The sequence below is a fragment of the Nansenia antarctica genome (genome assembly GCF_963989245.1).
Source record: "Nansenia antarctica genome assembly, chromosome: 3".
NCBI classification, from domain to species: Eukaryota; Metazoa; Chordata; class Actinopteri; order Argentiniformes; family Microstomatidae; genus Nansenia; species Nansenia antarctica.
Window position 1 is genome coordinate 55,552,500 of NC_137688.1, and position 12,426 is coordinate 55,564,925.

Sequence of the window (12,426 nt, forward strand, 5' to 3'; positions counted from 1 at the left end):
AGAGTGAATATAGGATGGATGTGAAATCACCAAAGTGGGCCCGCCGCAAATTGTGATGGAGAGAGGAGCGAGTTGCCATGGAAACCCGACCATTTCTCTATATTGTATTAGAAGCTAAGAGGTGCCTGTTGAGAGGGTCTCAGGGGAGGTCTGGTAAAGAAGGCACCACTCCAGGACATTATGGGATGGTGCTACATTCTCTGACGCTGTCTAGCAGTCCTTAGGTGGATGACAATCATGGAGAAACGCCACCTGAGCCTGCTTCTGTCAATGGCTCATATAGCTTCCTTATAGCACACACATACATACACACACACACACACACACACACACATACACGCATGCCTGCACAAGCACACACACACACACACACACACACACACACACACACACACACACACATACACGCTTGCCTGCACAAGCACACACACACCCATACACACACACACACACACACACACACACGCATGGCTACACAAGCACACATACACACATACATATACACATACACACACACACACACACACATACGCACACTAGATCAGAGGAGCTGTAAATTATTAGTTGATATTTAGTTGAAAATGAGGAAAATTATTATTTTGTTCCTCTATTTATATCACACATAATCTGAACTTATGCATTATTTAGCTGTATTAATAAGTTAATTAATTTACATTAAATTGTATTATTTAGACTGTTTAATACCTGTCTCTCTCTTTCACACACACACACACACACACACACACTCAAACACACACACTCAAACACACACACTCTAACGCTCAAACAGTGTGTTAGCAAAGCCTGGAGGATCATCGAAGACCCCCAGCCACCCCAACCAGTCTGTTCAAACCGATGCCGTCCAAAAGACGAAGCCTCTTCTGGAGCCTCAGGGCCAAAACTCTGAGGCTAACCAACAGCTACTTCCCCCAGGCGATCAGGCTCATAAACAAGCCTACTGTAGACAATTGACTATCATCCCCAAGCACACCCCATGTATACAGACTACCTAAACCTTAAGCTCACAGTCAGTTTACTCAATACTACCTCTCACACCCACTGCTACCGAGTGCAATACTCATGACATTCTACTTACTTACGTACTATTTTATTTTATTTGACTATTTGTACTGCTAATTGTATCCTGTATTATTTGTCTATTTGTCTCCCACAACTCGTCACTTGTCCAAATGTCTCACTTATGTCTTATACTATTGTTACTCTATTTTATCTTGACTTATCTTGCCTATTGCCTTATTGAATGAATGAATGAATCGTTTAATGACCACACGACCTAGGTCGGTGGAATTTGTTTTCGGTACAGCTCAATACAGCAGTGTCAAAAAAACATACACACATTGCACATAACTATCACATGGACATGAACACACATAACCACAAGACAAAAACATATTTACAATTTACAATTTATAAAGTGCAGTGAGTCAGGTGTTGAGAGTCCTTATGGCAGAGGGGAAAAAACTGTTTTTGAAACGGGATGTTTTGGTGGCCAGGGATCGGTAGCGCCGTCCAGAGGGCAACAGTTGAAACAGGTGGTGAGCAGGGTGGGAGGGGTCAGAGATAATTTTATGTGCTCTATTTGTGGTGCGTTTGAGATATAGTGATTCAACTGATGGGAGAGGGGTGCCGATGATCTTGGATGATTTCCTTACTATTCGCTGTAGTTTTCTTTTTGATTTACTGTCCGAGCTGCCGTACCAAACTGTGATAGATGAGGTGAGTATGCTCTCAATGATGGCGGTGTAGAACTGAAGGAGGAGTTTTTGTTTTACTTTGATTTTTTTTATTGATTGTCTTGTGCTGCAATGTCAGGAACAGAAGCCTAAGAATGTTACTCTCTCACACGTGTGTAATGTGACAATAAAACCTGAAACTTGAAACACACACACATACTCACACAAAAACACATACACATACACACACACACACACACACACACGCACACACACACACCAGAAAAACACACACACACACACACACACACACACACACAAACCTAAACATACACACTTGCACGCTCACATGCACATACTCTCTCTCTCTCTCTCCCTCTCCCTCTCTCCCCCACCCCCCTCTCACACACACACACATCCACAGACTATATTGAAAAATCACCCTGTACCTCTCAATATGGAGGCTGCCTGTGGTGGCGTCCAATTAGCGTTGGTCCTGGTGGATGATCTATCATTACTAATGCACAGAGACGCCCCCATGCATCAGCTACAGGACAGACAGGGACCTCCACCACCACCGCAGAGGACAGGCCCACACACTTGTGTGTGTGTGTGTGTGTGTGTGTGTGTGTGTGTGTGTGATAGAGAGAGGGGGGGGGAGAGAGCAGACACACACACACACACACACACACACATTCTGTCACACACACATACACACACTCTTGCTAGAGGGAGCCTGCCTGGGCCATGGCCTACATACTCTATCTTGATTTATCGGTCCCTTAAAAACGCTTGGCGTTCTGAATTGGTACTAATATTTATATAAATGTAAATTGAGTAATAGTAGTGGGAGTTTGCGAGGCTGAGGGCTTACAAGTCATACAGAGAGACGTCTGTTAGCTACTGTAGCTGTGTGTCTGGGCAGAGAGAGAGAGAAAGTGTGTGTGTGTGTGTGTGTGTGTGTGTGTGTGTGTGTGTGTGTGTGTGTGTGTGTGTCTGAGAGCTATCGTAGCTGTGTGTCTCTGGGCAAGCAGGCTGGCAGCTTGCTAAGCTCTCCCTAGTGTGTGGGGGAGAGGTTTCATGGATGTGCTTGTCAGAGTGAGGGGGCCGTGGGGGGGGGGGGGGGGGGGGGCTAAAGAACTGCCAGCGGGTTATTGATGGTCAACACTCACCACAAGGAAAGTAATACTTTTAAAATGTCATCACTCTCATCCCTGGGATGGTGGGCTCCTGAAGGCTCTCATCGGGAAAATGAAGCACGGCACTTTGACAACGCATAAATAAGGAGCGCAAATTATTATTTGTCCTTTTGAAGGAGTCATCTTTTTAAAAAGGTGTCATTTGTTTTGTACAAGACTCAGGTTTCAAACATGGTGTCTCACCCTTTGAAGCTTTCACTCTGGAATTGCTTAAGGTATAGGCCAGTATAATATATCGACCAGTATAATATCAACATAAAAATGCATTTATCTGAATACATGAATTTGATCACATGGTTAGGCTGTAATCACTCTATACTATACTAGATATATATCTATCACCATTGTACTTCAGAAACATCATAAAAGATATATATGCTATGTTAAATCGTTATTCTCCCAGTATCGAGGCTGTTCATTGGCTAAACCACTTTTTCAGGAGTAACATTTAAAACTACTGGTATATCTGGAACACTAAACACTGTCCCCAGTGTTCTCTGATCAGTCTGGCTTAGCAACAGGAGTGATGAACACACACCTCTACACTATCCTCATATGAACACACACCTCTACACTATCCTCATATGAACACACACCTCTACACTATCCTCATATGAACACACACCTCTACACTATCCTCATATGAACACACACCTCTACACTATCCTCATATGAACACACACCTCTACATGATCCTCAGTCAGAGGTAGAACATACTGCAGTGTCTCTCCGTGTCCCTCTGTGTACGAGTTGGCCGTTCCATAATTCACATCCCTATCATAGCCACTACTATCTAGTTCACTGGTGAAATACACACACATGCACGCACCCACCAGAAAAACACACACACACACACACACACCAGACAGACAGACAGACACACATACACGCATACACACACACACACACACACACACACACACACACCAGAAAAGCATACACACATACAACAGACACACACACACATGTTCGCATGCAGACGCACACACACACACTCTCTCATACACACACACACACACACACACACACACACACACACCAGAAACACAGGACACACATGACCCTGACGCAGCTTCAGTAGTCCTTGGGGTGAGAGAGAGAGAATGTGTTTAAAGCAGCCTGGTGCACTATGGCTGGCTAATGAAAACACTCAGTTCTAAGAGCCTCTGATCTTGTGTTTTAGTCCAATAGAACTGCGCGGCTGACTGACAGCTATGATCTGAAGCAGTTAAGTGTGAGTTTTGATCTTTCTGCCTTTGATTAAAACTAATGAGCGCACTTAATTCAAAATGGGGATCTGTGATAAGAGAAATAAGGTTGATTTGATTGGATTAGAGTGGCAAATTAAACTCTCAGAGAGCTCCAAGTTTGTGCTTATATTATAGTGTATTATATTATAGTGTATTAAAAAGCGCCCGGCGTATGCCGTGGCTGCTGTGTTAGATGATGAGAAAATGTTCATAGTAATTCATATTTAATCAGAAGAAATGAAATGACTAAATATAACATGGCGCAGGCCCTCTCCCCGGAGTGATAAAGAACTAGTTAGATTTTAAATGACATTTAATTCCTGTCCCTCAGAAAGAAAAGAAGAAGACGCCTGGTGAATGAGAATGGCAGCATCCTCACCCCTCCTCACCCCCCCTCTCTCCCTCCTGATCATATTGCTTCCGGTCCCTGGCCAAGCCAAAGTTACATCAGGCCTGTTGTATGCAGAGCAGCAGAAAAGCCCATGTTCCAGCTGTGGTGCTGTCTGCTGCTGGTAATCCTGTTTCAGTTTAATCTCCTAGTCTGGTCTCTCTGCGCTTTTGCTCTTTAATCTCCTAGTCCTGTCCATGTCTGGTGGTGGTGGGGGTAAAGTAAGGTAAAGAGATCTTTGAGGACCCTACCCCCCTCCACCACACACACTCACACTCAGAACTACACATCGGGTAGAACTTATAAACATACACACACACACACACACACACACAAATACATACATACGTACATACATACACACACACACACACACACATACACACACACACACACACACATACACACGCCCATACACACACACACACACACACACACACACTCACATACACACACACACACAAATACATACATACATACATACATACATACATACATACATACATACACACACACACACACACACACACACACGCATTACCAGTAGTCCTCCCTCCACCCCTGGGTAGGAAGGACGTGTGGGCGTGGCCAGCCTCTCCCCTCTGTGCTACCTGGGTGACAGATGTGGGCGTGGCCAGCCTGTCCCTCTGTGCTTCTGGGTGACAGATGCCATAATATGAATATGCCTGTGATTAAGGCTTGATCACCACGCATGCTGACTAATGGACGCTTTCACCTCTGGCAGGGAGACACCCTTGTTGTGCTGTGTGTGACCACACACATCCGGTTGGGATCAGTGTTAGTTTTGGCTTGTTAGTCCTTTAGTCTTGGTTGTAGGATGAAGCTGCACGTTGGTTCTGGTCACATTGAGACATTTCTGTCCTTCTTGGTTCTGGTCTAGTTTTGGTTGAAGAAGACAGAAGGCTTTTTACTGTGGTTTTGGTTTACAAAAACGTCAAAACATTTTAGTCAAGTTTTCGTCAATGACTAGGGCTAGACTAAAATGTGTTGCAGTCTTTGTGGACTGAAACTGCATTGGAATGTTTTCAGTTTTCGTCAATTGGAACTGGACTGGAACTAAGAAGTATGGAGGCGACTAGGTGTGACTAGAAGGGGTGTGACTAGACTGGGTGTGACTAGAAGGGGTGTGACTAGAAGGGGTGTGCATCTTCGTCTGAAGACTAAGACTAAGTGACTAAAAAGCCAAAATTAACACTGGTTGGGATAGATGTTTCTGTATGTTGAAGTACTGTCTTACCTGTTCATGCTAGGCAGGTGTGAAGCAAGGGAGGCTGGTGGAGGTAGACATCGGAGGATAGGCTCATTATAATGCGTGGAACGGAATGAGGAACGGTATCAAAACACAGGTTTACATTCCTCATTCCTTTCCATGCATTACAATGAGCCTGTCCTCCGATGTCTACCTCCACCAGCCTCCCCTGCTGTCTACAGCACACGGTATGTTGAAGCCACACTGCAAAAAGTCTGCTTTCAAAACAAACAAGAAAAAAAGCAATACAATTAGGAAATATTACTTAAAATAGGCAAAATGATCTGCCAACAGAACAGGAAAATGTCACTTGTCAAGATCTTCTTAAAACAAGTAAAAGATATTGTAAAACTAGTGCAGTCAGACAAAAAACAAGCATATACTGTATTGTCTTGATTTAAATATTTCACTTGGATTTACTTTTTGCAGTGCATTTCGTGAGCTTAGAATTATAAGGTTCTATCTCCGTTTAGGATAGTTTAGAGATATTGAGCGTCAACGTTTTTACATTCCATTATGTTTTGTGAGATGGAACCTTTGTATTTTATTAATTACTAACTCAAAAATGTCAACATTTTTAAAATAATACCACACCGGCATTAATAAACACATAATGGATCAGATTATGTAAAAAACTCTATTTTGACAAAAATGGAGATAGAACCTTATAATTCTAATGTCACGATTTGTTGAGGATGTTTAACTATGTATGTTTAGCAGAGAATAAATATCCCTTTGTTTCAAACTAGATTAAGACCAGGGAAACCAGTTCTGTACATAATGGTACTGTGCAGGATAACTAGAATTCACTGGTTGGAAATATTTAAAATAAGAGTCTTTGTTGAAGTAAGTGTGACAGTAATCACATGGTCATTGGGCTGACAAGCTTTCTTTCTCTCTTCTTTCATAACCACATTAATAACAGCAAGAAATTGTAATTTTGGTGAAATGTCACGCATTCCTAGCTGTTACACCAAAATATATATCTCTGTGTTTTGTGTTTAGAATTAGAGTGGTTGGCTCCATAGATAATGTTGTGTGTGTGTGTGTGTGTGTGTGTATGTGTGTGTGTGTGTGTGTGTGTGTGTGTGTGTGTGTGTGTGTGTGTGTGTGTGTGTGTGTGTGTGTGCGTGTGTGTGTGTGTGTGTGCGTGTGCGTGTGCGTGTGTAACACAGGAGAGTGAATCGCAGCTAATAGCTATTCCATTAACTAAATAGCAAATTCCACTCCATAGAAACACTATACAGGAGCTCAACGAAGAGAGACATATCACCATGACTTTTCAACTGCTACTAAAAACGTTCTCATCAATTACAGTGTTACACCAAGCATAGGTTGTTTGCTGTTAAAAGAACATCATTAGAAACATGGTCAAACTTTTATTGGCAGTGATTTTTTCTTTTTTATTTTATTGAGATGTGCTGCTTCTCCCATTAGAGGGCCACAAGATATTATACCAACTCATTGAGAAGTTGTTATTACAGCCAATCTTACTGGGCTGGGGGGGTTAACACCCCCATCCTCTCCACAGGGCCTTCCTAGCCTGACACACACACATACCTGGGCAGGCAGGAGTGTAGTGGGCAGGTAGGGGGGTGTAGTGAGCAGGTAGGGGGGTGTAGTGAGCAGGTAGGGGGGTGTAGTGGGGTGTAGTGGACAGGTAATGTAAAGTAATTGGATGTGTGTGTGTTTGCTCCCCCACAGTGGAGTCCAGCAGTCCCAGCCTTTTGGGGCCAGACAACCTTCTAGAACGGTCCTTCTTCATCAGAATGAAGTCAACGCTGACCAAGAGAGGAGTCCACATCAAGTCTTCTGGCTATAAGGTAAGACTGACTAGATATAGCAGGGGCCCACAGGTGCAGCACACCCGGGGAGGCTGGTGGAGGTAGAAATCAGAGTCCAGAGGTCCAGACCTGCATCAGGAGAGAGGTTCTAGACTCTGAGCACCAAGGATGGAAGTCCAGAGGGAGAACACTCTCTCTCTCTCTCTCTCTCTCTCTCTCGTTCACCCATGGTTAGGAGCTGCCTCCGTGTGTGACTGCTCCCGCCACATACACTGATGGCATCCGACATGCGTGTCCGTCCTGATCTTCATATTCTATACGCTTTGTTTTTCATTTGTGACTTTGTAACCGAATGTCACGTTTTTTTGTTTTTTTGTTCTTGTATATTGTGAAATGTTGGTATGTGTTTGATGTTTGTGAAAACCATGACAGGAAACAGATGGATGTGTTAACACTAGAACAGCCATGGGTGGGGTCATTTGATTCGTATTATTTATTTATTTTATCTTTGTACTCGATCAAATTTCAGGACCCTCCTTTCATGACTTTTCTTAGATATGTGCGTTCTACCACCCAGTATCCTTACATTTAAAAATGTTTTACATCAGGATAGTATGAAGCTATTTTGCAGGTTTTTCTGTGTAGGAGGCAGGCTAATCTACAAGGCGGCCAACTAGTGGTCGTGATGTGTAAATAGCAGCTTTCCATTGTAAAGACTATGGTCATTTGACCCCCGAGGCGGCTCTTATAGTAGGTAAAATAGGCACGGCTGTTCTAGTGTTAAACATGTGTACATGTAGAGACCAGAGTCATGCAGATTCAACATTAACTCAATAAGCTGTGTGACTTGTGGAGGCTTTGGGTGTCAAGGTAGTGTGTTTCACACACACACACACACACACACACACACACTCACACACACACACACACACACACACACACACTCACACACACACACACACACACACACACACATCTTTCCTATCTAAAAATCTCTCTCTCCATCTCTCTCTCTCTCTCTCCATCCCCATCCCCTTCTGGGGGGGGTAGGCCCTCTAGGAAAGGGTTTAGGCTTTATCCCGGCATGGTTGCTACTAGGCTAATGCTTGTTGTGCACCGGAATGGGATCGGAACCCGAACCATCCAAACACATTATCCCATTAACATGCAAACGGCATATTAATCCAATTTGAGGAAAGAAAGCTAGGCTAGCCAGAGCATCAGTATTCACACGTGCACACATGCATACATTACCACCGCCAGACAAGGACGGGCGAGCGCGTCTTCCATTTACTTTAAATTAAGTCAACACTTGTGTTGTTACATAATACAGAGACGTATTAATTTTGCATATGGCATCCATGCTTGGTATTAGGCGATCTGTGCTTCAGATTTAGAGGGACGTCTTAGCTCGTCTCGGCTCGGCACGGCACGGCACGCATCATAGCCCCTTATATCCCCTCTCTCCACTCTGGAGGTCAAATCAAAGTGAAGCCAGCTCCAGCTTAGAGCCATCTTTTTTTAAACAGATCTGGGCTCCATCTCATTTAATGCACTCATGTAAAGGTTCTCCATCATTATTTGTGCTGTATCACATTTCAAAAGCACTCCAGAGATTCGCTGGGGGAAACGAGATGAATCTTATTTCTTATGTATACCTCTTCTATATTCACTGTCTGGCTGGCGGGCGGGCTGGGGGAGAGGGAGAGGGAGATAGAGAGAGGTGGAAAGGGAGAGAGGGGGAGGGAGAAAGAAAGAGAGAGAGAGAGAGAGAGAGAGAGAGAGAGAGAGAGAGAGAGAGAGAGAGAGAGAGAGAGAGAGAGAAGGGGGAGAGAGAGAGAGTTAGTGCATTGTGTGCTGAACCATGAATTATAAAAATGGATCCTTTTGTTATGTTGGCTTGTATTAAATTGAGATATGCTGCCTGTCTGTGACTGCCTCTCCTCTCTCTCTGCAGCCCCAGTCAAGCCCTAGCCGTGTCAGTTTGCATTTAGCTGCTTGAGCATATTTAATGTTTTCGCCAGAGCTTATGATGTTCTTGCCAAGAGCACTCCTGAAGCAATCTGCCGCCCCTCACCCTTCTCTTTGTGGCAATTACTTCAAAAGTTGTACTTTTTTTTTTTTTTTTTTTTTTTAATTTGAGGGGAAAACTAACTTTTGATGCCCACGTAGCTCTGGGGCTTTTATTCTGAGGAGAGATCATTTCCATTTTGTATGTTTTTTAATGCAGCTTTTTTTTTCCCCTCCCAATGTTTATTTATTTAAGGAGCTTCTTTATATTCATTTGTGGGGGTTGGAGGGGGTTACGGCAGAGTGGTGTGTATGTGTGTGTGTGTGTGTGTGTGTGTGTGTGTGTGTATTTGTGTGCGTGTGTGCGTGTGCGTGTGTGTGTGTTAACAAGGAGCTACAAGGAGTTTCTCTCTGCCTCTAATTAGAACATCTTCCTCTGCCCTCATTGTGCTGTGATGTCTTATTGAAGGCTGCCAAAGAGCCTTGTCAAGTGTTCCAGCAACCTGCCACTCTCTGTCTGTCTGATCATGATGGACAGCATGTTGGGAGCCTGCATAGATTAGCTCAACGCATCGCTAACACACTGTACTATAGCTCTCATACACACACACACACACACACACACACAAACACACACACAGACACATACATATAGGCCTATATACAGTCGGGGAAATAAGTATTGAAAATATCCAACAAAAAAAAAGATCTACATATTTCCATTACAGCTTTTCACATGAAATGTACACCACACTTTGATATTAACTCAATAAAACTACACAGCTAAAGAAATTGTAACATTCCAATCCATGAAAAACACTACGTGCAATAAAGTGGAATGACACAAGAAAAACACATTGAACACGGTAGGAAAAAGCAATAAACCAGCTTATGCCACTAATGAGTTCTCCTTCCTGTGCTAATTAGAATCAGCTGGGTTAGTGCATGTTAGTGGGTAAGTACTTCCACTCTTTGAAAAAGGGTTTCCCACCTGTTAATGCAAGTAAACAAATAATTTGTCACCAAGCTTTCCTGCAAGAAACATCTCATGATGGGTAGAGGCAAGCAGCTCTCCCAAGACCTTGGAAGACTGTTGAGCAGCATAGTAATGACTCCACACACAAGAGCTCCTGGCAAGATGTCTGACCAGGCAGTCAGAAAGTTAGTCAGAAGAGTAGCCCAAGAGGACCACCAAGACCTGGAAGGAGCTGGGTACAGATGTCACAAAGAAAACAATAGGCAATGCACTCCACTGCCACGATTACCTCAGAAGACTCTGCTACTGAAAGAAAACTACTGAAGCATGTTGAAAAGCACATTGAAGCTTGTTTGAAGTTTGCTACAGGACATTTGGGGAAGCCTGTAGATTGCTGGGAGAATGTCTGGTCAGACTAGACAAAAATCAAATGTTTCTGCAACAATAAAACACGCCATGTTTGGAGGAGAAATGGCTTTGCATGTGATCCTAATACCTCCAAACTTCCTGAAGAAATCAAACAGACCCAAACCATAAACATTTAAATGTAAGCTTAAAAAAAAACTGTGAATAGTTGGAATGTGTTGCGATATGTTGAATTAACAAATTGTTGATGTGTTGAATACTTCCTCCACTGTACTTACCAAAACACATACATTTAAGGGGGAATCTGGATAAGTCAATCAATCAAACTTGGAACTATGGAAAATAGAATACTAACATGACATTTCTTTTATTCACACCACACCATAATAACCATGCCACTCCCATGGTTACTGCGCCAGTCTGAGAGCAGCTTCTGTAACTGATATAACTAACGTTCCTCTGCTGTTGAAGCGTCTCTCAGCAGTTGAAAAAGACAGCACTCTTCTCCGAGAGCAGCAGGACTTCAACCACAAGAAAGACTTGCACTCCTCCACCTCAAAATGCCTCTGCTTACATTCTGTTTTATGTTGCCAGGGCCTCACTGCATCACTCCCTTCCTCTCGTTCTCTCGTTCTCTCGTTCTCTCTCTCTCTCTCGTCTCACACCGGGGTAGAGCACTGACACCACCACTTCTTAAAATTGTTCTTCTTCCTTTCTTTTATTTCAGCTGCATTCACTAACTTGTATAAAATAAGTGTGGGGTCGGGGGGGGGTTATTGTCTAGCTTTGTTTAAAACAACCGTGGAGGGAGTCTGTATCATTTACCAGTGTGTGAGTGACTGCTAGCTCCCGTGTCATAGGCGCTTTTCAGTTGAAAAGAAAGACATCACACAGCAGATAAACTCCCCTTGGCAGTGAGGGCAGCAGCCATTTTCCTCATGGGCATCCTCTTTTTGATGTGGCCATTGTAACATGATTACTGTTAGCTTGTTATACACCGAGCTCCACGGCCGGATGTGCGGTTTCTTTTTCTTTTATCCCGGTCTCTCTCTCTTCTCTTCTCTTTCTCTCTCTCTTTCTCTCTCTTTCTCTACTCTCTCTCTCTTTCTCTCACTCTTTCTCTCTCTTTCTCTACTCTCTCTCTCTCTCTTTTTTTCTCTCTTCTTCTCCACCCCTCAATTGGCATGCTGTGTCAGACTGCCATTGTTGAGGGTTGCCCGTCCCTGGTGGGGAGGGTTGGGGGAGTGGGGGGGGGGGGATGTTGTAGAGGCACCGAGATCCCCTACGGTCGGGCCTTTGAATGGGTTTAGGGAGCCAGATCTGTCTGTGTGAATGATGCTAATGGCGTCTGGCCCATCTCTGAGGTGCACCACTGACAGGGGCCAGTGTCAGTAGTTTAAAGACTACAAAACAATTCCCCTCGGCGTTTCTCCCCCTGATTAAAATGGAGGGATGTGAACGTGTTAGTGTGCATATCTAGTCGGTCGGT

At 43.7% G+C, this 12,426-nt stretch overlaps 1 protein-coding gene across 1 annotated transcript in view; it reads left to right on the plus strand.

Annotated features, from left to right (window-relative positions):
- Positions 1–12,426, plus strand: part of npas3 (neuronal PAS domain protein 3) — a gene marked incomplete at both ends in the record, with an annotated part of 409,797 nt that overhangs the window by 384,031 nt on the left and 13,340 nt on the right. Inside the window, 1 exon segment of the mRNA XM_080525177.1 lies at positions 7,506–7,624. Coding sequence (XP_080381303.1) covers positions 7,506–7,624 — 119 coding nt within the window.